Source organism: Pseudocercospora fijiensis, assembly GCF_000340215.1.
Source record: "Pseudocercospora fijiensis CIRAD86 unplaced genomic scaffold MYCFIscaffold_2, whole genome shotgun sequence".
Taxonomy (NCBI): Eukaryota; Fungi; Ascomycota; class Dothideomycetes; order Mycosphaerellales; family Mycosphaerellaceae; genus Pseudocercospora; species Pseudocercospora fijiensis.
Window position 1 is genome coordinate 6,499,431 of NW_006921533.1, and position 26,462 is coordinate 6,525,892.

The 26,462-nt window shown below is 45.7% G+C and overlaps 4 protein-coding genes across 4 annotated transcripts; 3 read left to right on the forward strand and 1 right to left on the reverse strand.

Moving 5' to 3' along the window:
- Positions 1–530: 530 nt before the first annotated feature.
- MYCFIDRAFT_131969 (uncharacterized protein) lies at positions 531–1,516 on the reverse strand (the record flags this gene model as incomplete). Its single annotated transcript, XM_007925719.1, has 2 exons — positions 531–1,328; positions 1,394–1,516. The coding sequence occupies 2 exons, from the start codon at positions 1,514–1,516 to the stop codon at positions 531–533; spliced, it is 921 nt and encodes a 306-aa protein (XP_007923910.1).
- Positions 1,517–1,961: 445 nt separating this feature from the next.
- On the forward strand, positions 1,962–2,687 carry MYCFIDRAFT_77436 (uncharacterized protein; the record flags this gene model as incomplete). The annotated part of the gene is made up of 3 exons (XM_007924591.1): positions 1,962–2,022; positions 2,074–2,291; positions 2,346–2,687. 3 exons carry the CDS (start codon positions 1,962–1,964, stop codon positions 2,685–2,687), a joined length of 621 nt encoding a protein of 206 aa, XP_007922782.1.
- A 1,598-nt stretch (positions 2,688–4,285) lies between these two features.
- MYCFIDRAFT_77435 (uncharacterized protein) lies at positions 4,286–5,919 on the forward strand (the record flags this gene model as incomplete). Its single annotated transcript, XM_007924590.1, has 2 exons — positions 4,286–4,333; positions 4,396–5,919. 2 exons carry the CDS (start codon positions 4,286–4,288, stop codon positions 5,917–5,919), a joined length of 1,572 nt encoding a protein of 523 aa, XP_007922781.1.
- A 408-nt stretch (positions 5,920–6,327) lies between these two features.
- On the forward strand, positions 6,328–8,082 carry MYCFIDRAFT_186841 (uncharacterized protein; the record flags this gene model as incomplete). The annotated part of the gene is made up of 3 exons (XM_007925720.1): positions 6,328–6,510; positions 6,563–7,621; positions 7,672–8,082. 3 exons carry the CDS (start codon positions 6,328–6,330, stop codon positions 8,080–8,082), a joined length of 1,653 nt encoding a protein of 550 aa, XP_007923911.1.
- Between the last annotated feature and the right edge of the window lie 18,380 nt (positions 8,083–26,462).

Below are 26,462 nucleotides of genomic sequence, written 5' to 3' on the forward strand. Positions count from 1 at the left end.
ATAAGTATTCGGATATACTAGTAGCGTACTAGTATATAGAGGCGACGATAGTATACTATAATTATTACTAGAGACTATAGTTAAGGGTATTGTTAGTATTTAATACTATGCTACAGCATCTATACTATAGCAGTAGCAGCCTCTTTAGTAATCCCGACCCTTTTAATTCTAAGAATAAATGTAAATAGCTTCAGTAATTACTAGGTTAAAAACTTTATGCTAGTCAGAGTAGTAGTAGGTAGTCACTTAGTATTACTTCTAAGTCTGTCCTATATAAAGACTTTTTATATACTACTTCTTTAGTAAATTAATATTTAGAAATTTAATAGTAATAATAAAACCAAATGCCTGTAGAGTGATAGTAACAGTAAGTTACTATAGTGATATGAAGTTACTATGGTTAGTGGTAAATGGTAATGGTAAGTTACTTTTGTGCCTACAGGCCTGAACCTGAACTTGGCCAAAGTTGAAACTAATTTTACTCCAGAACATCCTGCTCGATCGTGAACCTCACATTGTACATGAATTATCTACACTGTAACTGAGAGCAACTGGCCCATTCCATATGCCTTCTCAATGGCCCTCGCAATATTCTTCACGTCCTGCTCTTTTGTGGGCAGCTCGTGCACGCCATCATACTTAACCAGCTGAACTTTGCTGGGATCACACAGCTCCTGAGCAATCTCGGCCAGTCGTGTGGGAGCAGGATCGTCGAAATAGCCTCGAATGTGGACGGTCGGGATGTTGATGCGCTGCTTGGTGTATACCGGGTGGAAGAATCGTGGGAAGTCGGCAAGGCCATAGCTGTCAGGGTCGATGGAGTTTGTACCGTCGCTCTCGTCGATGCCGAAGAAGTTGCGAGCGCCGAGCGATGATTGCACCATGTCGAGCAGCGCGATGAAGATCTCCTTGTCCCGGCCCTGGATACGGCCCTCTTTGACGACGTCGAATGTGCGAGGGTCCTTGTGTCCCTGCCGCGAGATGAAGCCATCATGAAGCTCTTTCCTCTCCTTCTCGCTGAGCTTTTCCAACGCGCTCATGATCGCCGCGCTGTTGTACTCTGGATCCGAGGATAATGCTGCTGCTGTGCCTTGGAATGCCGCGAACTTGAATGGCAATGGCTTCTCGGGGTGGTCGATGAGCGACTGAAGCAGGTAGCCGAGAACGAACGCGCCACCCTGACTGTATCCGTACACTCCGTCAAAGGGACCCTTCTCTGCGAGTGTCTCCTCCATGAGCTCGTACGCCGCCTTCAAGCCCTCAGCGCCCCAAGCATCCCAGTACGACAAATGGCGACCGGGGATGAAGTCGGCCATCGCTGCGGCACACTTAGTTACCATTCGGATCTTCCCATCGATCGCTTCACGATTGCCGTCATACCTGATCTGTTGACTTTGACTTCTCCATCCAGGAAGACCCATTCGTGATGTCGCCCAACAGCCGATATCACGGAAGTCATCATCTGCTCCAAGATCTCGGAACTCATTCCGTAGCCATGGCAAACGAGGAGCTTCATCTTGGAGGCCTAGGGAGATGCGTTGAATTCGAGTTGCGCTTGATTCGATGTGTCGACTCTCGATATATTGATCGAAGCCAATCTATGGTGAAAATGGAAGTCCCTGGTAATATAGTAAGTGAATTTTTGGACGAAGCATCGTAGGAGAGCCCGCTCTTCCGTCCGTTACTCGCGTATAGACACATGGACATGCATTCTAAGCAATCTCGCCGCGGCGCATTTGAGTCTAGGTGGCGTATTTGAGGCGCAACACTCGCGCGTCAGCCGATGTTCATGCGGAGGAGGGAGGGATGGAAACACTTTCTCCCCACGACCAGATACGCGGTTTCAATAGCGATCGAATTGATCATCAGCAACGCGAGAGGAAACCACGACTTTGCACAAGGAAAGGAATCTGGAACTCTCGCCAAGACTCCGAGCAATACTCTGCCATAGCGTTGCCAACATGCGTGTCCTATGCCTCCACGGACAAGGCGCAAGTCCTGAGATCATGGAAAGTCAAACCAGTACGAAATCATCGCTCAGTCGCTATGTATGCTGATGCTGATGACCTACAGGCTCTTTCAGAGCACTCCTCCCTCCTACTTGGACGTACGATTATCTCGAAGCTCCGAACGACAGTGCACCCGGTCCAGGAATCGAAGGCGTGTATCCGCCACCTCATTACTGCTTTTTCGATTGGTATACGCCTGAGCGGATGCGGGAAGCTGTCGAGTACGTGCGCGAAGTCATTGAGGAAGATGGACCATACGATGCCATCATGGGTTTCAGTCAGGTACCGTTGTCCCCAAAACGTTGTGCTTGAGCGTCCCAGACTGATGTGCTGAAGGGTGCCTCGGTGACAGCTTCGCTCCTTGCAGAGTCCGCAGGAAACCTCAAATTTGCCGTATTCATATGCGCTGCACTGATCCCACCCAGCTCCGCGACGTCCGACGAGCTTGCTCGAACCATCGGATCCTTCGGTCATATCGATGTTCCAACTTTGCACGTCATCGGCCAGCAGGATATTTGTTACAGCCAGAGCATTCAGCTCAGCAAGACTTGCGAACCGTCCCTCTCACAAGTTGTGTTCCACTCTGGTGGACATGATGTGCCACGAGATGATATCAACTCGAAGAAGATCGCTTCGGGAATTGAGAAATGTGCCAAGAAGGCGTTGTCGCAGTTCTGAGATTGTGGACAGCATTTATACGAATTACGCAGCAGCGATGGGAACGTCGACAGCGTGGCAGCACTATTGCCTTCAGTCAGTCGTACAAGAGCCAAGACCTCGCACTCTCGGCCTCCTGTCCGACATCCCCTTTGAGACAGCAGCCGTGTTTCAGCGTTTTCCATCGTCCGCTCTCGTGGCTAAGGAGAGGCATACCAACGAAGTCCTGATGAACAAAGCAACCACAGCAGTTATCCAGTATGGAAGGGGGCTTGCATAAAGATACATAAAGACCATATGTCGGGTGGGATGGGCATGTACTTGAAGATTACTCATAATGAATGGAACAATATTTAACCTACAATAGAACTCGTTGCAGGTACAGCTCAGACTTAGCATCATCAACTCGATCATCAGCGCTTCCTTCAAAACCGAGACAGTGAGCATTAAGCGTTTGAAGTCATGAATTTTACATAATAGGTATGTCCTGAAGAGCTTGAATCTCAACGCCTCACCTTCGCAAGCTTAGGTAATAAACATGTTGGACGTGCTGCTACTAGACTTCCAGACATCAACCAAGACACTTGACTAGTCAACAACGACATTCCCACTGTCTCGCATGATTCACCAACACCCTATTGAGTCAAGTCAAGTCAAAATCATACATAGCCCACCTCGCACCGGTGGGTGGCACCAACGGTACTTTTCTCGTCTCGGCCTTCAAACACGCCGAAATCAGGGCCCAGCGGCATGGGTCCATCAAGGTTTCAACGGATTCGTCACGAGCAACACTATAATGGTGTCACCACAAAAGAGTTCCAAGTAGTGATGGAGCCCACCATCCAGTGTATCGTGTATACAGCGTGTAATACACCACGTACACAGCCCTCGAGGTCGGATGCCTAGTATACACTCATAGAGGAGTCATGCAATTCGCGGATAACAGCCGAGATACAGGCTCAGCGCCGTCAGCGGTCGGATTTGCTAAGATATCGAGGTATTAATGTGGGCCCTCTCCTGTGTACACCTAGTATACACCCGTATATTACATGGTGTATACAAGGGTGATTGCTAATCCACGGTGGAGTCACATCCCTAGTTCCAAGCAGCGATAAGAATTTGGATTATTTTAGAGGGCATGGCGTCGTGGGAGACGGAGGTTGGTCCGGAGAGATGGTGGCGGACTAGGACCGGGGTGGTGACGGCAAGGATTAATACTGTAAATCTGCGCCGAAACAATGCTTGTCAGGCTAGTTGGGATTCTTCGGTTCTAGATTCACTTTCAGTTGAGGTGCTACGCCATTGCCGATGATAGGGATCTTCCTGATAAAAGATTGCATGTACCGATGCGAGTACCTCGGGGGCTGGCGGCGACTTTCCACATACGCCAAGTGGGAGATTGTGTGATGTGTTAGCTGAGGGCTTTGATACTACTGTCCGTCTTGGAAGCGTTACGGCCGAAGAGTGCTGGGTACTTCTAAGGCGACGCCGAAGTCCAAAATTTGGATGAGATCACGGCAAATTTGTAATTCGTTTCGTTGTGCTGTGATAGTTGTCATCAATCGATTTCGGCGGATAGAACGGGCGTGGAACCGAGAAGCGAAATACACGGATCGAAGATGATCGAAGGCCAAGAGCATTTGCACGGCTGGCCAAACGCGTCAGGAGTATGTCGGCTTTCCAAGATAGGGCGTGCGTGCTTGTACTGACTGCAACCTGCTGATGGCAGTTCCAAGTCGAGACTGAGCAGCGTGAGCCGATCGAGCTCCCAGTGACTGGCCACATACCAGCAGCACTAGCCGGCACACTCTACCGCACTGGTCCATCGTCATACAAACATGGCAACTTCAGCTTCTCGCATTGGTTCGATGGCTTCACACAGATCTATCGCTTCCAATTGATACCACAAGCCGATGGCAGCTGTAAAGTCGTATACAACTCCAGACGCCAATGCGATCGTTTCCTGGAGAAAGTTCGCAAAAGCGGTCGACTCGACAAGATCACTTTCGCGCAGAGACGGGACCCTTGCGAGGGCTTCTTCGGAAAGCTCAAAGCCATCTTCTTCCCAGCCAATTCATCCGAACCGACAGCAGCAGATGTCAATGCTGGGGTCACTGTACATCTTCCCGTACATGGACAGAATGGACTTCTCGAAACCAGAACAGACAATTACCAGCTCAAACGTATTGACAGGGACACCTTGGAGCCAGTCGGAGTGACAGATCAAACCAAATTGAATCCCGAATTAAAAGGTCCCGTGTCGTGCGCTCATGCTCAATTCGATCCTGTTACCGGAGACTGCTTCAACTTCAACCTGCAATTTGGTCGGTTCGCTACGTACCGAGTATTCAGAACAAGCGCGAAGACCGGAGAAACAGATGTTTTGGCCACATTCAGTGCGCCTGAGATTCAAGCCGCTTACATTCATGCTTTTTTCTTGACGGAGAACTTTGTGGTACTGTGCGTCTGGAACTCACACTTCGGCGGAGGCGGTTTGAAGGTGCTCTGGGAGAGGAATTTCTTGGACGCCATCGTGCCGTTCGATGAGAACGTGCCAGTGCAATGGCTGGTGATAGACCGGAAAGGCGGCAGAGGGCTTGTCAAGAGATTCACAAGTCCTGCAATGTTCGCATTCCACACTGTCAACGCTTTCGAGGAGACCAAGGATGGAAAAGTCGACTTACTCTGTGACTTGGCAGAGTATGCATCGCTAGAGGTGCTACACGGCGTCTATTATGAGAATCTGGTCTCGAATGCCCCGGCTGCCGGCAAGGCAGGACTTAAGAAGTCACATATGGCTCGTTACAGGCTTCGAGATGTTAACAGCCCCGAACCTTGGGATCTTGCCAAAGACAAGCCAGTCGAGGCGGAGAGAGAGTTGTTTCTACCATACAATGGCGACTTGCCGACAATCAACCCGACGTATAAATGCAAGTCGCATCGTTTTGTGTACGGCATCCGTGACAATGGCAAATCAAGCTTTTACGATTCAATACAGAAGCTTGACGTTGCAACCGAACAGAGCACAAGCTGGTGTAGTGACAAGCACACGCCTGGGGAACCAATTTTCGTCGCGGATCCTGCTCGCAGCCATCTAGAGGACGGTGGCTGGTTATTGATTTGCGTTCTGGACGGAGAGCGAGGGACCAGCTACCTCCTTTGCTTAGACGCGGAGACATTGAAGGAGGTGGGCAGAGCAGATGTGGGTGCTGCGGTAGGACTTGGATTCCACGGCACTCACATCCCAGGTTGAATCAATATGAAAGCTTGATGGAAGTGGAATTCAGAAGGAAACCAGTCCCGCAGACACATTGTAATGATCAGGGAGTCCATTACAGTTGCTCGTACTGCTGGAGATCAAGGTGCTTGACTTGTCTCGTGAGTCGTTGTCACGTTCCGGATTGATTATGCGCGTGAGGCTATGCGCACGTGTACGCGTTGTTTTAATATATATAGTGCCGGCCGCACTTGATCCTCGGCGCATTTCGATGATAGTATAGAATCCCACCGGAACTACCATCTTGGTATTGAAGATCACAGATCGAATTGCATAAGCTGACGTTGTTGCTGTGCTTCTGATGGGGCCATGTAAGCAATTGCAATGCATTAAAAAAGCTGGCTATCCGGTTCTACGATCACGACTCCCGCACCACCCAGAACCATGGCAACCTCTGAGATCCAAATCATTGACCAGCCACTTTTTACACGTCGAAAGATTCGCATGATCGGCATTGGTGCCGGATTCTCGAATTTGACTCTTGCGTACAAGCACAAGTACGGCGCCGGCTACGGATTCTTGGATTTCGCCATTTACGAGAAGAATCCAGAAATAGGTGGAACTTGGGCGAGTAGAATGGGGCGTTCGGGCACCAAATTTTTGCTGACTCGTAGCGCAGTATGAGAACGTCTACCCAGGCGTCGCCTGTGATATACCGGCGCATATATATTGCTTCCCTTTTGCTCCAAATCCAGATTGGTCGTCATTTTACGTCTCAGGTGCAGAGATCCAATCGTACATTGAGAAAACGGCGAGCGATTTCGGGCTGCGAAATTATGTGCAGCTGAACTCCAGGGTTGTATCAGCGCGGTGGTCGGATGAAAAGGGCAAGTGGGAAGTCGACATCGAGCAGAACGGTGAGGTGATCCACGACGAAGCGGACGTGCTTGTAAATGGGACTGGGTTCTTGAATCGCTGGAAATGGCCAGATATCCCCGGTTTGGAGAAATTCGAAGGCGAAATCGTCCACACCGCACACTGGCAGGAAACAGATTGGGCAGGGAAAACAGTCGGGCTGATCGGAAATGGTTCCTCAGCAGTCCAGGTCCTACCGCAGATGCAGCCGACTGCGAAACGCATTGACACATATATTCGTACGCCCACGTGGATAATACCCAACATCCTCGCCGAGTTCACACCGGAAGGCAAGAACTTCACATACTCAGAAGAGCAGAAGCAGCGATGGCGTGCAAAGCCCGAGGAGCTGAAAGAGATGAGACAGAGTCTGGAGCACGCGCTAAATGCGGCATTCATGATGTTCTACAAAGACTCCGATCAGGCAAAATGGGTGAAGGAGACCTTTGGTAATATCATGAGGGAAAAGCTTGGAGGCGATACGGAGCTGGCCAGGAGATTGGTTCCAGAGTGGCCTGTCGGGTGCAGGAGAATTACTCCCGGTGAGAATTATCTCGATGCACTGCAGGCTGAGAATGTCAAGGTCCGCTTCGAGCCCGTCGTGGGCATCAACGAGAAGGGTATTGTTTCGCAGCCTCCGGCAGACGTTGCACCTGAGACCACACCATTCGATGTGATTGTCTGCGCGACTGGGTTCGACGTTAGTTACAAGCCTCCATTTACGCTTACAGGGCGAAACGATGTGACTCTGCAAGAGCTCTGGAAGGACGACTCAGAAGCATATCTGGGCATACATGCTCCCGACATGCCTAATTACTTCTCGGTAGGTCCATTTCTGCGGAGCTGGCATCTCGTGCTAACCACAGTCTGCAGTTCACGGGCCCAAATGCTCCAGTTGGACACGGCAGTATCTTTGCGATGCTCGATGCCGTGGCTGAATACATCTTGAAATGGTGCTCCAAGATGGCAGGGCAGGGAATCAAGTCCATACTCGTCAAGCCCGACGTGCTTCGAGAGTACAATGACTACACCCAGACATTCATGGAAAGGATGGTGTGGTCGGCTGGATGCAGATCATGGTACAAGCAAGGCACGGCAGATGGAAAGATCTCGGCCATGTACGGCGGAAGTATTCTGCATTATCGTGAGATGCTGGACGCGTTTCGAAGCGAGGACTTTGATATTGCTTACCTGGACAAGCACAATCGCTTTGGCTTCATGGGAAATGGCCTGACAGAGCTTGAAGTGAATAAAGGCAAGTTAGGATATTACCTCGAGAGATAGACAATGTGATGATGATGCTTGCGGAAAGGAAAGGAACGAGCAAGGACCCTGCTCGTGTCACGTGAGAGCGGGTCCCATTTCGAGCACAGACTGCCCGGGTCCACTTCACAACCTCACCTCCATACATCGCAGCATCTCAGGCTGCTCGATTCTTGAACATGCATTCATCTCACATTCGAGCCTGCTCTTTGTTTGGAAGCCCATATCGTCTCCAAGCAATCCCGCCGTGAGCTGCAGGCATTCCTTCAAACGCGCGTTACTGTAACGCATAAGCTTAATTATGTAATATAAGCTCAGTTACATAATAATACGTATCCTCTTAGTAGGGAAAGGATTTTCGCACCTGTATTTTAGACTATAGGGATATAGAACAGAGGCAATCAAAAAAAAAGCTATATTCTAAACCGCTAGCAAGGTAGTATTATGTAAGTAATCTACTACGCTATACGTAATAGTTATAAGCCTAGGAATCCGTAGTATTAGAGACTTCTATAGCATAAGATAACGATTAGTAGTCTTAATAGTACTAAAATAAACACTATTCTATAAGCGTCTATAAGATTAGTATATCGTTAATAATAGCCCTCTTATTAACTAGCCGCCTTAGTAGTAGCAAGCTTATTATCCTTCGTAGACTAAACGAATAGGACCGATAGTTTAAGCAAACTAAGACGTACCTAACTAGATATAAGACCTAGGTCTTCGCTAATCCGTACTCGACTAAGCCTAGTAAACTAGTATAACCCCTTCTTTCGGAGTTCGATATATACCTACTTATAACTAACTCTCTATATTAGGCGGATGCAAAGCTTACTAAGGAACACTATAAGATAAGGAAGAATAAGTTTAAACGCTTTAGGACAGTACGTAATAAGACGATTAAATATCTAGCTATAACTATAGATATTCGCTATTACTTAGAGATTACTAATCCTAATAAGGAAAATGTAGCACTAACAATGCGTCTTATCCTAACTCGATTAAAGGACAAGCTCGCACCTAATACGTAATAGCAAAGGACTACCCTTAGTAGGGAGCTATAACGCCTTATAAACTCTAAATAGGTAAAGGACCCCGAGTACTAGTACGAGGAATAGCTTAATCTTTATAAGACGATAAAACGCATACAATATCCGGAATTTAACAACTTAGTAACCTACCTATGTACTATAGTTACGAATATAGATAAGACCTATAGTAAGGGGCTCTATATAATATATTAGGCAGGGCTAATAGTTAATAGTTTCTAATAGCTAATTAGTATAGTACGAGAATATGCCCGCAATATACTAGGAGTTTCTACTAAGAAAGGGTTATTATTTAGCGTTGTCTACGAAGAAACAGGTAAAGCTAGTGCTAATGCCGCTCTATAAGTAGCCGAAGAAAATAATAGTAAAAAGCCTAATAAGAATAAGGGTCGGCGGGTCGCAGTAATAGCGGAAACCGTATACTAAAGTCTTGCGCTAAAGTTACTAGGGTTAGTAAGAAGAAGGCATATAAGAACCGAGGCAAATACAACGTAGTTAACTACCGCCTACGTAACTAGGTTAAAGAGAAAGATAAGGACAATAAGTAGAAGGGCAAGCTAAAGTATTTCGAAAGCTACCTACGTAAGAATAAGAGCTTCTGTCTAACTTAAAGGCAGGCTAAGTTCTTTAAGGACCTACTAGCTATTAAAATCGCTTAAGAGTACTATAGATTAGAAAGCAACGAGGATTCTATACTAGATAAGCTCTTATTTGCCTGCTTCTTCTACTCTAATACACTATTACTTGCGTTTGCTAGAGCTGTCGGGCCTACTACCTACCTTAGTATAGCCGTATTAATAGAGTAGAATCCTTTTAATAGCCTAATATATAATAGTAGATCAAACTACAACATTATTAATTACCCTAGCCGCTTTAATTTTATACTACTCCTATTGCTAGCATCCTTAACTATAGCAACTAGTACTAGCTATAACAAGGTAGTAGCTATCGGAATAGCCTCCTTTACTATTATAGCTATTAGTAGCAAGCCCCTACAGATTGAACTAAGGGAATGCCTTTACATCCCTAACTTCTATACTAATATTGTAGGAGGTGCCCTCTTCTTCTAGCGAGGATACAAATACTAAGAAATCGATAACACCCTCTATAGCCTACAATATAAGCTACTAGTCAAATTTATTAGGCTAACCTAAGGAATGCCCTACTTCGACATTGTTAGCAAAGTAGATAAAGTACTACTACTAACTAAGTAGCTAGTCGATATAGACAATAAGCCGCTTAAGTACCTATTCTAACTATCTTAGTTATTAACAACAACTATACTATTAGCCTATATAACAGCTCGCCGCTCCGTACGCCTACTGCTACTAAGAAAGCTTACACTTAAGCAAATATATAAGGTGTTTAGGCACCTAGGCGCTAAAAGAGTAGAAGAGCTAGTTAATAGGGTTAATAGAATAAAAAGGGATTATATACATAACAATAAGGTACTAAGAATACTACTATGCCCTATATATATATAAGCAAAGGGCAAGAGGCTCATTTTAAGGAGACTAAGGTACTATAATATATTAATACTAACTCTATATAGATACATTGCAGCTAATTTAATGCAACTAGATACGGCCTACAATAGCGACTAGTATATCTTCTATACCTACGACCTAAATACTAGGCTTTACTTTATATAGACAATTAGCAATCGTTAGGAATCAACACTCCTACAATACTAGAACTAAATAGCTACCTTCGTACGTAGCATTAGCAGAGACATTATATACCTGTTATCTAATAATAAGGGAGGTATTTTAGGCCTTCGCTTTCGATCGTATCTACGTAATAACTATACTATATAGAGGCTAACAGCCCTATACACATTAGAATAGGACCTAGCTAAGCGCGTAGGCCGTACTATTATTAAGGTAGCTCGAGCCTTAATAATATACGCTAGATTTCTACACAACCTATAGCTAGAAGCAGTTTATATAGCAACCTTCCTAGCTAATAGGTTACTAAGATTACGTACTACTAACCTATTAATGCGAACACTATACAAGATTAGTACTAGATATAAGCCGAATGTAGCTTACATCTACTAGTTTAGAGCAAGGGCATATCTACTAATCTACGGTATAGAGACAATTAATAGCAAAAGGAAGGCTATACTGCTAAACACTATAAAAGTGGCCTTAAGAACCTATATTAGATACCTATATAGGTACGAGGGACACTCTATCTATCGGATATAGGTACCCTTACGAATAATAGTACTACGTACAAGAGACGTTGTATTTAACGAGACTAAGTTCTATAATAGATATAATAATAACCTAGGCGTTGTTATAACTAACTAAGAGCTTGCTAAATATAGTAATCTCGAAGAAGCATAAGTACCCGCCTCGGAGCATTAATTTAACGAACTTCGAGAAGTATACGATATACCTCTAGACCTTGTTAGGTTTAGAGCTAAGGGGGTAGATATACTAATAGGACCTAGTCGACTTATAATAGTTAACCCTATAGGGCTAGTAGATAAGCCTGTTAGACAAGACCTACCTTAAGAACTACTAGCACTAGCTAAGCTATAGAAATAAGATTTTCCGATTAACCTACGCGAAGCACTATAACCGCGTAATAATATACTAGATAGATTAGTAGAACTAACTATTAATTAGCAACCTTAACAACCTAAGAACGATGCTAGTAATAAAGCCCCTAATAACAATATAGACGCACTAGGTTATACAGATAATATAGACTTCAATTTGCTACGTACTAAGCTAGCTAAATTGCTAATGCTAATTGAAGTAGCTAATATATCTCATCGTTACTTACCGAATATAGGAGGCCCTTACTATCGAGTTAACAACCTAAACAAACGACAGCGAGCAGCGGCTATCTACTGTTACTATATTAGCGACCGAGAACAAGCGAGAAACCTCCTTCTGTTTAGCAACCTATATCTAGTAGCAGAGCACGAAGCTAGGTTAATATATAGTAGCACCGCCGACAGTAATAAAGCCGATAGCAGTCTACTACTACTACTTCCTCGTAACGAAAACGATTTATCCCCGAAAGTGTTAGATTTGCTAAAAGAGCTACGTAACTAGCGATAGGTACTTAAGAGCAAGTTTAAAGAGCATTAGATATACGCCGCAAGAGTTGAATTTAATAAGGCACTAAAGATACGTACCTTTAAATAGGTAGATCTAAATATACTAGACAAGCCTAATCTTCTGCCTCTTACCTAGGTATTTAAATACAAGAGTAATGCTAATAGTCGACTAATTAAGTTTAAAGCAAGAGTATATATAAGAGGGGACCTTTAGAGGAACACACACTTAGACACCTATGCCTTAATACTAGCTATACGAGTCTTTAGAGCCCTTATAGCTATCGTAGCTAAGTTTAACCTAGAAGCTAAGCAAATAGATATAGTTAATGCCTTCCTTAATGCTATATTGCTATATACGCTATACCTTAGGCTACCTAATAGACAAGTTTGAGTAGAAGGGCAAGGTATTAAAGCTAATCTAAGCGCTCTATAGCCTATAGGAGTTACCTCGGCTATAGTACAATTACCTTACTACTACCTACGAAAACAAGCTCGGAATACAACTAGTCGATAACGTAGACTGCCTATATACTAACCCGGACAAACATGTGTTTATCTTCTTTTATATAGATAATATAGTACTATTGTACTACCGATAATATAGGTAGAAGGCAATAGACCTTAAGCAGAAGCTAATAAAGGAATATAAGCTTAATAACCTAGGTAAGCTCTTATAGTTTCTCGGTATTAAAGTTATACGTAACAGACAGAATAGAAAGCTATAGTTGTTATAGAAGATATATACTAAGAAGATAGGGCAGCGGTACAATATTAGTACCGACACTAGACGAAAGGCTAAAGCACTACTACCGACTAGATACGAGCCGTACGAGAAAGAAGAGGCTCGTTATATAGACTTATTAGCAATACTAGCATACTAGAGCCGTATAGGTTTACTTAACTTTGTAGCGGTTCAAACCCGGCCGGATATAGCTAATGCTAGGCACACGGTTATAGTACGAAGGTATCGTAACGGTTGTACGGTGCAAAAGTTAATGTATTCTCTAAGGTGCCGCGAGGCAAGCTATCTATATAATGGTCCTACTATTAGTAGCAATAGCGACCGCAGCGGTCGATAGTAACCGCTGCCTGCTATCGTATATGCAATAGTGTTATATCGTAACAGCCTCCCCTTCTACAAAAAAGGTCGGCACTATCTATAGTGTCCTAAAATAAAGGTCCTTAGTAGGCCGCACTATAGGAAGGTTTAAGGCAAAAGAGCGTAATAGCGTTGCATAAAGGCTAAGCTTAAACAGTATACTAGAACGGTAATGCTAGGTATAGAATCGTGTCTCTCTAGTAATAACTGCGTCGGTCTTATGCTTGCTTGTTACGATAGTTACGAAGAGCGTCGCGTAAGCTAGTCGGTATAGTCTGAACCGCCTTTAGCTACGGCTAAGGCGCGACGGTCTTTATAGTCTTATTATCGGATAGCGAGGTATTAACTGCGTCCGCTATAGTAGTAGCGCGGTCTAACTAATCGATAGGGATGTTAGGGAAGTCGGTACCTAGCAATAGCAGCGTGTCGGCGTCGCGCATAGTACCGTATAGCTTAAAGTAGTCGGTTATCTATACGTTAAGCTTTGCGATCTCATCCTTAGTAGTATTGCCTTATACGCCGCCGAGCAGCTTAAAAGCGTCCTCGTTAATTAGGTATAGTATAGGGATTGCCTATTGCGGCGCGACGCGTAAGAAATCGTAGTAAAGATAGGTTAGCGATAGCGTAAGCGACTCCTTTAAGACCGTAGCGGAAAGACGATACTACTAGGCTATCTAGCGCTTAGTTGCTTCGCGGATCTGCGCCTTAGCTAGTATCTATTATAGCTAGTAGACCTCGATTGCTGCTAACTTAGACTAGCGTATATAGTAGAGAGCTTGTAAATTAAGCGTACGTATACTAATTGCCGTCGTATTATATTAGTATTATCCGTAGGCGCCTATAGTGTTTTCCTATAGGGCGGGCAAAGGTAGTAAGCGTATCGGAAGTAATAGGAGCTTGTACTATAGCTACGCAACCGTATTGTTAGGCGGTAGTAGCTAAGCCGTAACTAGAGCCTTCGTAGGCGTAGAGAATAGGTTAGACGGTAGCGGCATCTTCGATAGTAGGCGAGGCGCTAAGAACGGGCTAGCGGTTAGCTTCTAGCGAGTGTTTAACTTAGTCGATAGTAACGCGCGCGAGGAATTTAGCTAGATCGCCTTAGTTAGCGGGGCAACCGGCTTAGCCCGAGTCGCGAGCTCTAGAGGGATGATTTTACCGAAAAGGTACGCGTTAGTAAGGTCGGTCTCGTCTAGCGAGTAGTCGGGTAACGGCACTAGGAATATACCTATAGGATCCTAAGTATAGTCGATATTGTACTACTAGTGATTCTTATTCGTTACTATCTTATCGTACTTGAAAATAGTATTGCCCTATATAATACGCTCCTAGACGCCTAAAGGATCGAAGACTAGATCGGTAGAGGCCGTCTTCGGCAAATTGTAGAACTATAGCGTTAGCGCAAGCTCTAATCTATTAGGGATAGCGCCGTCCTTAAGCGTCTAGATATAGGCGATAAAGGTAGATAAGGCGTATACCGGATCGATCTAAGTTAGCTAGCAGACTAGGCTAAAGTCTACCGGGTATTAACGGTTAAGGAGCAGTAGAGGTATGCCTTTACCCTTGTTAGCGGTATAGGTACCGTTCTAGTAGCGACCGCTACTAGTAAGCTAAGCGTACTATTCCGTGCGCGACGCATTAGTAGCCTTAGTGTCCGTAAGCGCCTTATTAGTATAGAGGGCGGATATGTAGCCCTCGCCGCGAAGCGTATATACGTTGCGGACCGTAATATACCGCTAGGTATAAGCGACGACGTCCTAGGTAATAGCTAGGCGGCCTAGGTTGCGACAGTATAGGTAGGGCAGACTACTAGAATTAAGGGACGACTCGTACTACTTATAGAGCTATATAGCCGACTAGGTACTAAGTTCTATACCGATTAGTAGTAGCTAAACTATATAGTCCTTAAGCTAGGAGTCTAGTAGAGGTAGGCGCACTATCGAGAGTCGTCCGGTAGCTACTATCTACAAGAATTAGACTTCGCCGTAGGTAGTTAGATCGATCTTATAATACTTCGTCGCTCCGACGTATTCGCTAATAGGTCGCTTGCCCGTCTTTAGGTATTCCTTATCGTAGTTACGGTAGGATACGTCCTTACCGTTCTTACTACGCTTATATAGGACCGGGTAACCGCCTACTATAATACTATCGCGATGTTCTTTTAGGACGAAGCGGTAGAACTACTCTTATACGAGGTCGACCGTCTATAGGAAGTATAAGATAGCGCGTACTACAAGACCGACGGCTCTATTACGGATTAGAGACGGTGCTAGCTAGAATCGTAGGTCGCTAGTATAGGTACTTAAGCTAAGGAAGTTCTCGCGTAAGCGGGTAATGTTTACTAGGAGTCGGTACTATAACTTCGCGTAGTAGAAAGTAACAGTTAGTAGAAAATTCGTATCGAGGTTAGCTAGGTTAGGAAGCTCCTTCAATTCGCCCGCCGTTATAAACGCTACGTACTCGCTAAAGCGAATCGCGTAAATCTCCTACTACGTATCGTAACCGTCCGAGTAGAGGTCGGTCCTAAAGATAGAGTATTTACGGGCGAGATCGTCGTTTACAATTCGGAAGGAGTACGGTTACGTAAAGAGTAGGTTTTTAAAATCGGTGACTAGCTTGCCTATATACTAATACAATTCGCGTAGAATCTAGAAGCGCCGATCGCTAGCTATAAGGTGTAGATAATGTAGGTAATGCTAAAGCCTTACTAAATAGTATTCGACTATTCGCTTACGCGGACGTAGGCGAAAAAGATTAGGCAGCCGACCGTTAGCGTCCTTAGCGTAAGCGTTACGTACGAGCTTCGCGGCCTAGATAAAGCGTGCGTCTCTGTTCTTATTACGCTCTATAGGATTAGCGGCGATTAGCGCATCGACTTTCTTATTATAGTCCTCGTACTCTACGTACTACCGGATTGCAGCTTGTTTAGGCGTCTCGTTAGCGCGAAGGAGACGCTTATTAATCAAAGTCTAGCGCGCGCGCTAGCCTCGAAGCCGCTACCGCTCGAACTTAAGTTCTTTAGGGGATAGGACCGGAGGTTTCTTAAAAACCGACTCGATCGGAGTAGCTAGGAGCTTAGGAGGAGCTAGTACGGGCGCTTACAGCGAGCCGTTACTCGGCGCCTATATTAGGGAGGCGGTTGCCTATAGTAGCGGTAAATTAGGAAGTATACGCGCTAGCGGAGATAGTAATTCTAGTAAAGCCGGTCGATTTGCGGGTATTATTAACGGTAGTGCCGATTCTAAAGCCGAAGGCGTATTAAGAGGCTGCGCGCTAACGGGATTAATCGGGCCGCTTTCCGCACTGTTAGCCGGGCTACTAGACGCGTAGGTAGCGGCGTCTCGGTAAAGGGTAAAGAAGCCCGGTACAATATCCTATAGCTTCTCGGCCTCTAGGATCTCGACCTATAACGCTTTGCCCTTCTAAACAAACTCCTATTTATCTAAATAGTGCGGCGGAGGGTCGTCGTTGTCGATAAAGTAGTCGGCTATAGCCTTATAGAGCGCTCGGCCCGTCTATCGGCCCTTGCCTAGTAACGCCTTCGCTAGCTCCGCTAACTATTTCTTCTTCGTAGTAAGCGCCGTAACCGCCTATATAAACGACTTCCTATCGAAAACGTAATCTAGATTAACTGCCGCGATAACCGCCGGTACGCAATATTTCAAAAAGGAAAATCGTCTAATATTAGAGAGCGGATAGTCTAGATTCGGAAGCACTATCGATAGGCTAGCAATAGTCTAACGCTATATAGCACTAAACTCGCTGCCCGGCGTCCCCTACGATTACGGGCGAGCTATTACCTTAAGTAAGTCGAAATCGGATCCGTCTATATTATTAGCCGAGGGCAACGGTGCTAAGCTCGCTATTAGCGTATCGTTAATGCGACTACGGCCTAAGAACAACGGTGCGTGTTACTACAACAGTTATCGGCCGGAGTCCGTTAATACGTAGTACAATTCTATATCTAATCCGTCCTCGGTAAATATTAGGAAAGGCCGTATATATCTATTCTTAGTAGCGTAGCTTAACACCGCCTAAACCTCGCTAGTGCTTAAACTGCCGTTAGTAGAAATAAGCGATAGCGCCTTACGAAAGGTCTGTCGAAGATTGCCTTCCGCCGTAGCGAGGATCGTAAAGCCCTCTAACGTCTACGCTAAGTTAATACCGTATTCCTCTAGTCGCGTTTATTACGGGTTAAGCGTAGCGTTATCTATCTCTCTACGATACTCGCTAATCTAATCCGCTATTGCGTCTTCTCTACCTGCCGAATCCTTTGTCGAGTTCTCTATATCCTCTAGCTTAGGCGTAGCCGTACGTATCTCGACCGTAGCGCTAGGCGCTATATCCTTTCCGTTCGTTATATTCTTAAGCTTAGCCGCGAGCGTAGGAATCTCGATCGGGGTGTCTAAGGCTGTATCCTCTCTACTCGTTACGGCCCTAGGCTCCGGCGTAGCTATACGATTCTCGACCGTTTCGTCTAATACTATATCCTCCTTATTCGTTATATTCTCTAGCTCTAGCGCGGCCGTACGACTCTCGACCGTAGTATCTAATACTATATTCGCCTCGTCCGTTAGGTCCTCTAGCTTAGGCGCGGCCGTATAATTCTTAACCGTAGTATCTAATACTATATCCTTATTGCTTACCTTACTCTCTAGCTTAGGCGTAGGCGTCGAGCCGGTAACAAACAAGGACTATCCGGCCGATCCTAGACCGTCTAATAGTAGCGGTTCCCCGCGAGAAGCGTTAATCTTACTATTCCCTATCGCGGTATCTTAAGGGTCTCGATCCTCGCTTCTACGATATTCCTTAGCTATCGCTCCTTAGAGGAGGTCGAGCGTGTCGGCCTTACGGTATAGGCGAGACGCGCGCTATAACTCCGCCTCGAATAATGTAACGTTTAGGCGCTTATATCGCGATCGGTGCTATAGAAATTTTTGCTAAAAAGCTACTGCTTTACGTTCCCCGCGACGGACGTAGTTATCGCGCTCGAGGGCCGTTCCTATTCGTCGTCGGTAATTAATAGAAGGCTCTCTTATCGTCCGGAAAGATCGATACTAAATAAGGGATAGCCCGCGTCTACGTATAACGGTTGCCTAAGTAACGTAGTTACGATAACGATATAAGGGTACGCCTAGGCGGATTACGACTCTAAAAAAGGAGTCGCGCTGCGGAGTCGTATCGATTTGCGACGAACCGCGAGGGATTGTCCGGCCTCGCCTTTATTAGCGGAGCTAGCAACCTCTAAAAAAGGCTAGCGAGCTCTCGTCCGCTTTACTACCCTACAGAGGGTACGGGATAGCGGTGCCTCCTCTAGAGGGTATACGTTATCGTAGATTTTGCGAAGATCGTCCGCGCCCGTTAAGTCGTCGATATTATACTATATATTATAGGCGCTCCTATACCCTTTCTACTTTACTAGGTATTAGAGAATAGGCTGTCCTCTTCGGACGACGGTCCGTCGCCCGAGAAAGCGCTCGATTTCGTAAGAGTCGCTCTCGTCGCTAGAATCTAGACTGTCCTTAGCTACGACGGGCGGGGGCTCGTAATTAATAGTTCTCTTAAAAGGATCTAGGTCTTTAGGAGCTTTTTCTAACTACGAAACCGATATTACCGGATAGATACGTATTAATAGCGGTAACTCGAGATAGTAGGCTAGTCGTCCGACCTTCTTAAGAACCGTAAAAGGCCCTTTAAAACGGTAGCCAAACTTGTACGACTAACCTAGCACTTCGTAACTACAGTATAGGCGAAGTATAATACGGTTACCTAGCTTAAGGAACAGGGGCTTATGCTTGCTATTATACCGTTCTTTTATTTTTACGTTCGCCTAAGCAATCGCGTCCTAGACTTCTTTCTAGATACGGCTACGCGCTGCCGCCCTATTATACGGATAGTCGTATAGTATATCGAGCGAGTCGAGATTCGTCCTTACGCCCGTAGCAACCTCGTTCGGCGACTAACCGGTAGTCGCATTACGGGAGTTGTTAAGCGTAGCCTATAGCTATAGGATAAACGTCGTCTAATCCTCGCTAGGATAATCCGCTAACTAGTAACGAATCGCCGTCTCGACCGTTTAGTTAGTTCGCTCGGATTAACTATCGGTTTAAGGGTAGTAGGCCGTAGACGTAGCTAGCTTCGTACGTAGGCGCGAGAAAACGCCCTTAAAGAAGTCGCTTAGCTAGCGAGGATTACGATTAGCGATAAGCACTGCCGGTATACTTATATCTATTAAGCAAAGCCTATCGATTAGAGCGATGCCCTAGTCGTAGGCCTTCTAGTTCTCTTTACCTAGGACGACTACTACCCGCTTAGACGTCTTGCAAGTAATCGTATATAGTGTATTAAATCTATCGGTCGTAACCGGTAAGGCAGTTACGAGATCTATCGTTATAGTATAGTATAGGCCCTCCGTATTCTAGATCGGGTAAAGTTCGCTATAAGGAGCGTATCGGGGGGTACGCAAAAGGAGACACTAGTAATAATAATCTAAATAGAGGCGAAGGTAGCGAGCGAGTCGATATATAAAGAAGGAAGCTTAAATACGGTCGAAGACGCGCTAAAAGCCTTAGTAGCAACGGTTATCGTAAGCCTACTCGAAGATCTCGCCTATTAAGGCTCGAGGGATATAGAGTCGCTCGCGCCCTAAAGATTAGTTACGGAAATACAAGAGGCCGTCCCTCTTAAAGAATCGAATGCCTAGCGGACTATTAAACTTATTACCTATAAATAGGTCCGGATTTTTGCTACCCTTATACCGAACTAGCGTTTTCGTTACCGAAGGCATATTAGCTCCCTCCGAATAGAGACGCTCTAAAGCATTCCGCGCCTACGCTTATCGAACTAGTCGCAAAACCCTAGACTAATGTTCGTTATTATCGTACGCTTAGTTTAACCGACGTCGGAAATCCGGATCTAGCTCTACTAACATCGTATAGAAGTAGGCTACTTCCTCTAGATCGGCCGAAGAGGGCGTAGCGTCGGTATAGTAAGAGAGCGGGTCTAAGTTCTCTTCGTCCGGCGTTAGCTTAGGCGACTTTATGTCCCCTAGAAGTCGACTAAGGGCGTCTAGAACTAGGTATATCCGCCCTAGACGGTAAACTATATCGACTCGATATTAGGAAAGGAACATCGATACCCTTACTAATTTTAGGTTCTACTTGCCTATATCGGTAGTCGTAGTTATCGATACCGAGTTAGTAAGACCGACCGCGGCATAGTAGTCTATAAAGATAGTCGTCGGCCTCGATAAAGTATGTATTAAATAGCCTACCTTCTTTACTATCTATACGATTCCCGAGTATTTAAGCTCTGTCGGCTAATATCGTATCTCTGCCTAAGTTAGGCCTCGGCTTAAGAACAAAATAGGCTAAACCTTGTAATAAGGAAACAACTGCGCCTTTCCCTTAGACAGAATAGGGTCTAGGTCCCTATCGATATAGTAGAGCACCGCGCTATAGCTAAACTCTTTAGAGGAATCTATATTAGCGTATAAGCGATAGTTAGAGTCGAAATAGTATAGGAAGGAGGGCTCGTAGAACATCGATTGCAATAAGCGGAACGCTTTTACTAGCTCGTCGCGGTGCTAATCGTTCTTACCTAGCGTCGTAACGGCGACGTACCGGCGACGACTATTGCCGGTAACTAGCGCCCCTTTTAATAAGCGTATCTTCTCCGCCTATAGAGGCGCCGCTATCTATACGTAGTATAGGATGTGTTGCCGCAACTAATTGGTTAGACCGAGATAATGCTCTAGCTTCTATACGTTCTCCGGGAACTAAAGTGAGGTAATCGCTACGATTTTCTCTTTACTCGTAGCTAGACCGAGGCCGCTAACGTACTAACCTAAAAGGGTCGTAGAGGGGAAGCCTAAGAAAGTCTTTTTCGGACTAATGCTAATCCTTACGGCGTCTAACCTCTAGAAGACCGCTTCTAGATGATCGAGATACTTAGGCAACGTCTTCGAAAACACTACGATATCGTCGATATAAGCTCGCGTAAAGCTGCGACAGTCGCGAAGGATCTAATCTAGCTTCCGCTATACGAATTAGACACTATTCGAATATCCTATAATAGCGACCTTATACTATTCCTAGCTACGATAAGTATTAATCGTCAATTTATAACGATCCTCCGGCTTTACGCCCTATTAGTAGAAGAAGGTTAGGCAGTCTATAGTGCTAATATACTAGCACCCTACTAACTATGTAAAGAGATCCGCCTAGAGCGGTATCTAATAGCTGTCGGGGATCGTTACCTTATTTAAGGCGCGTATATCGACTACCGCCCGCGGCTTATTAATTATACTACCTTTACCGTTAGCAACGCGCTTCTATACGATAAACACTAGAAAGCCGAAGGGCGTAGGCTCGGTTATATACTGCATCTTCCCCTAGCGGTATAGGTCGTTATATATCTTGTCTACTACTTTACGATCCCTCTTGCCTAGGTTAATTATATAGGAGGGCGGCAATAGATCTAGGTAATTTAGTATAGTTAGGATAGGTATGTAATCGTACTCGGGAATATCGACTACCGTTTAGCGATCCGTAAAAAGCTCTAGGTACCGCTCGACCGCTATAGCGATTTAGTCTACCTAGTTATCGTTACCGTAGATCGTTACGCCTAACGCGTACCGGTATTCCCGCTATATATTTAGTATATCCCGCGTAGCCGTAAAAGCGTTAGGACTCAATCTCGCTAGTCCGTAGTCGGCTACGTCGATATAGTAGGCCCTAGCAATAGTCCTATTACTTAATAAACCGAGTAGCTGTCCGGCTCGAATCGTTACTAGAGTCGTCGTATCGTTACGAATATATATATAAGAAAAATTAGCGTCTACGACCTAATTATACGCCGTTACTAACGGCGGAGCTTGTAACGACAATCCCTATATATTGCTAGTTAGCTAGACTAAGAAACCGGCGTTAAGAATAAAATCCCGGCCCTTAGGGAGGTCGCCGCCGTACTTAACTAGAGCGAAGGCGACCGTACGCGGCGCTAATGTTACGTCCTCCGCTAGCCTTATAGGGCGCTAGACCGACTTCCCTTTCTTACGCTTAACGGCTACTTCAAAGCGGGCGTTGTCCTAACTAGCTACGGTAACCGTCCGTACGGGAACATCGATTTTTATTCCCTCTAGGGCAATCGTATCTATACCGACTAGGATTTTTGCCTTTAGTTTAGGAACTAGGTAAACCTCGCGAGTTATTCGCACTAGGGAGACTATACCGTCCGTCTTCGCTACTAGGATAAACATGTCTAATACGACGTATTCCCCGGAGCGATACGCGCCGGCAATGCCGCCGATTTCGATCAGTTCGCGTAGCTTACGTACCTCTACGTCCGGGCAATAGCTTAAAACGAAGTCTTTTTCCGTAATAGTAAGCGTATAGCTAGTATCTAGGCAGACCTATACAGACGTACCGGATAGTAACAACCGAAGAGGGAAAGTTATATATTGCTAATTCCGGAATACGTAACCTTACTAAGCTAACGGGGGCGCCTTCGACTAAATTACTTCCGAGTCTGCCGATACGCGTTCGATAATAGTAGAAGGCGTCGTCGCCCCTACGTACTCCTTACGAATATACTAGTATAGAAGGTTGCCTAACTTGAATCGCCGCCTATAGACCTTGTAAGCGTACTTCGTAGAGGCAAATAGTTAGATCGCCGCTAGTAGGGACGCTTTAGCCTATAGCACCGAGTTTAACGCTAATAGCGAGCGATCGCCTACGCCTGTAAAGTAAGCTCCTAAGCTCGGATCGGAGTCGTATAGGTCGGTAAAGTAGTCGGCGTCTTCTCTAGCGTTACTAAAATAGCTATAATTATCCGCGTCGGTTCTTCGATTATCCTTCTAACTATCCTCCTAATAGCCGTCGTCGGCTTAGTTAGCATTATTTACGGTATCGCCTACTCTCTTACTATTATTAGCAAAGTTAGCCTACTTACGAGCCCGATCGTTGCGCTTTCTATTCTAACGATTAAATAGGCGCGAATCGACTCGCTTTAGGTCTTTCGGAAGGAAGGTAGGGCTGCTACCCTTCGACGGTCCTTTACTATTTCCTGCCGGCGGCAGGCGATTCTACTAAGGGGCGCTAGGTAGGCGATTCTGCTAATAGGCGTTAGTAAGGCGTAGCGGGTTCGGTCGGTCGGTATCGCGGTTCTAGTAGTTAGGGGACGCTCTTACTAGAGCGAAGCTCGCTAGGGTATAAGAGGCGTTCCCTTCGTATCGGTTCTACTAGGCAGCCTTACTAGCGCGGCTAATATTCCTAGTCGTAGCGTCTAGGCGACAATTAGACGAGGACGAAAGCATATATTCCTAGATTAATGCCTACTTCTCGTAGTACGTAACCTACTTATCGACCTTTATACGACGATTTAGCTCGTTTATATTTAATTAGAGGCGCGGATCCATTCGACGATAAGCTTCTAAGAGCCGGTTCGATTTCCGTATACCGGCATCCTTAGCGAGTTGCACCGTTTTAACAATAAAGTCCGTTACTAAACGCCCTAAAGCGATATCCTACCGGTCGAAGCGTTGCTTATCGAGGAGATCTATCGCCTTTATCGGAGGGACCTTCTATTTCTTGCTAAGATAACGTTCCTAGCGTTTTAGACCGTATCTGCCGCGGAGCTTTGCTCGGTTGCGGCTAGAAAGGTAACTATAATACTAACTAAGCGCTATCCCTCGAAAGTAAAGAGAGAGGTTAAGACGAACCGTCTCTCGCCCTACGATATAAGTATAATCCTTAGCCGCTTCGATAAAAGTATACACCGAACGGTATATTATCTTGTTCCCGACTAAGGCGTAGTCTCCCTCGCCGTAATCCGTAACGCTAAGTAGGGGATCGAAGAACCTAAGATGCGCTAGATCGAACCGTAGCCGCTAGGGGCGGGCGTAGTGCCCCTAGACATAACTCGCTTTAGAAACTAGCGCTTCCGCGACGTAGTTCCGATAATACTAACAGTATCTACGACGGCGGGCGTGTCCCTAATAACTACTATCTAAGGAACTATCGTTATCCGACGAGGATTAATCGGAGTCGTCCGAATTCTTACTATTAGATAAAGATCTATCTTTACTCGGATTATCCCTATACCGACGGTGTTTCCGGCGTTGCTTCTTGCCTTCCCGTAGTAGACCCTACAAGTCTAATAGCGGAAAGGGCAAAGGCTAACCCTACGTCAGGTTACGAGGGGAATTACCCGGATCGAAGTTACTAGATAGCGGTAGCAGAGGATCGTTAGGAGGATTTCCGGGTAGATTGCTAGGAGGATTACTAGGCGGATTGCTAGGCGGATCGCCTAGCGCAAACCCGCCCCGCCGTAAGCGGCTATACCTACGGGTATTTATATATACGTCTACTCTCTACTAGTAATTATATTAACCCGGGTTCGGCTAGGGCGGACTTAGCTCGCGCGTAGCCGATAGCGGTAAAATCGCCTATTCTATTAGAAAGTCTAATATAACTTCGTTAAGATAGACTCCTCTCCGTCTAGCTAATTCGCGAAGATAATTACGACGCTAACGGTTTTGTTATACGGCGATGTTCGCCCTATCGATCTCCTCGGTTATCTACGAGGCATCTACCGGGGTACGATATTAGAAACGACTACGCGGCTCGTTAGCCTACGGGTCGGCGAGGCCGTCGTTTATTAGAGGCAATTAGCCGCAACCGATGTCCTAGAACGGCGACGTCGATAGATCGGAAGGCCTAGCTAACGGTTCTTTAGGGGAAGTCTTAGGTAGAGGCCCCCTTAGCTTCTAAGGATTCTCGTCTACCGGGTATCGTAGCTTAAGTAGCCTCCGTAAGAAAACCGATTTAAGCGAGCTATTAGGCGAACCGGGACGCTGTTCCGGCGGTACGGTTGTTTCTACCGTAGTAATAGGCGAAACCGTAGGCCGCGGTAGGACTTAAGGCGGTCGGGCTAGTAGGCGCTACTCTACTATAGGTAGTAGATAGATCTCCGGGTAGAATTAACGGTAATCTAGGTAGAGTTCCTCGATTTTAGTCTATAGAGGCGGCGGATTTCCTACGAGCGGGTAATAATATAGAACGTATAAGGCAAGCAAGTCGATTCGGCCGTGCTTTGCCCTAAGCTAGGTCGCGAAGTTCTCGCTATAATCGACGTAGTTCTAAATATAGGAACAGATACGTAGGATATAGGGCTCTATATCTAGCAATCCGAGATTATAGTACTAGGGCAGCGGTTGAACCGCTAGCTTAGCTAATTTCGAGGCTTCTACCGGAGTTAGAAGCGAGTCCGAAGGAGCTACGGCAAGCGGGTGAACTATTAGTAAGAGGGTAGAGGCGAGATAGTCTCTAAACGGAGAACAATAACGGAGAACCGACTAAAGGCGGAGGAGCGTAGCTTATCGGGCAGGTCCTCCTAGGGAAAGCGGCTGCCCCTAGACCTAGGTATAGTAGGCAATTGCTACTAAAGGTAGAAACTACTACTACTGTCTCCTCGGGGTACTAACAGGATCGCCGATAAGGCGCTCGCGCGTCGGTAGGGTATAGTACGGAAGGGTAGTAAATCGAATAGATACCGTCGTAACGGGTAGGAGTTGAATCGTAGTAATCGGCGGAAGATCGGTAGGACCTATAGCTAATCGCGTCGATTCTCGTCGTAGCCGTAACGACCGGGGTCGATTCGGGTAGAGGACTAGTAGTTAGTATAGAAGCCAACTAAGTATTAAGCGAAGCTACTAAGTTGCTAGGTATACGGTTATAGTACGAAGGTATCGTAACGGTTGTACGGTACAAAAGTTAATGTATTCTTTAAGGTGCCGCGAGGCAAGCTATCTATATAATAGTCCTACTATTAGTAGCAATAGCGACCGTAGCGGTCGATGGTGACCGCTGCCTGCTATCGTACATGCAATAGTATCATATCGTAACAGCTAAAGCGGTTTCTATACTATTAAGAGCCCTTTAGAATCTACGGTAGGAAGACATAGCCGCTACTAACTAGTATATCAAATACCTGCTATAGACAAAACACCTATGCTTGGAATATAACGCTAATAGACTAGCAATTACCGCTTATTTAACCTAGCAGCTTTATAAATTCTACGGAGCCTCTAACGCCTCCTATAGTAACTATAAGGATACGAGATAGCTATTAGAAGGGTAGATATTTAGCCTATTTAATAGACTAGTCGATTAGAAAGTAG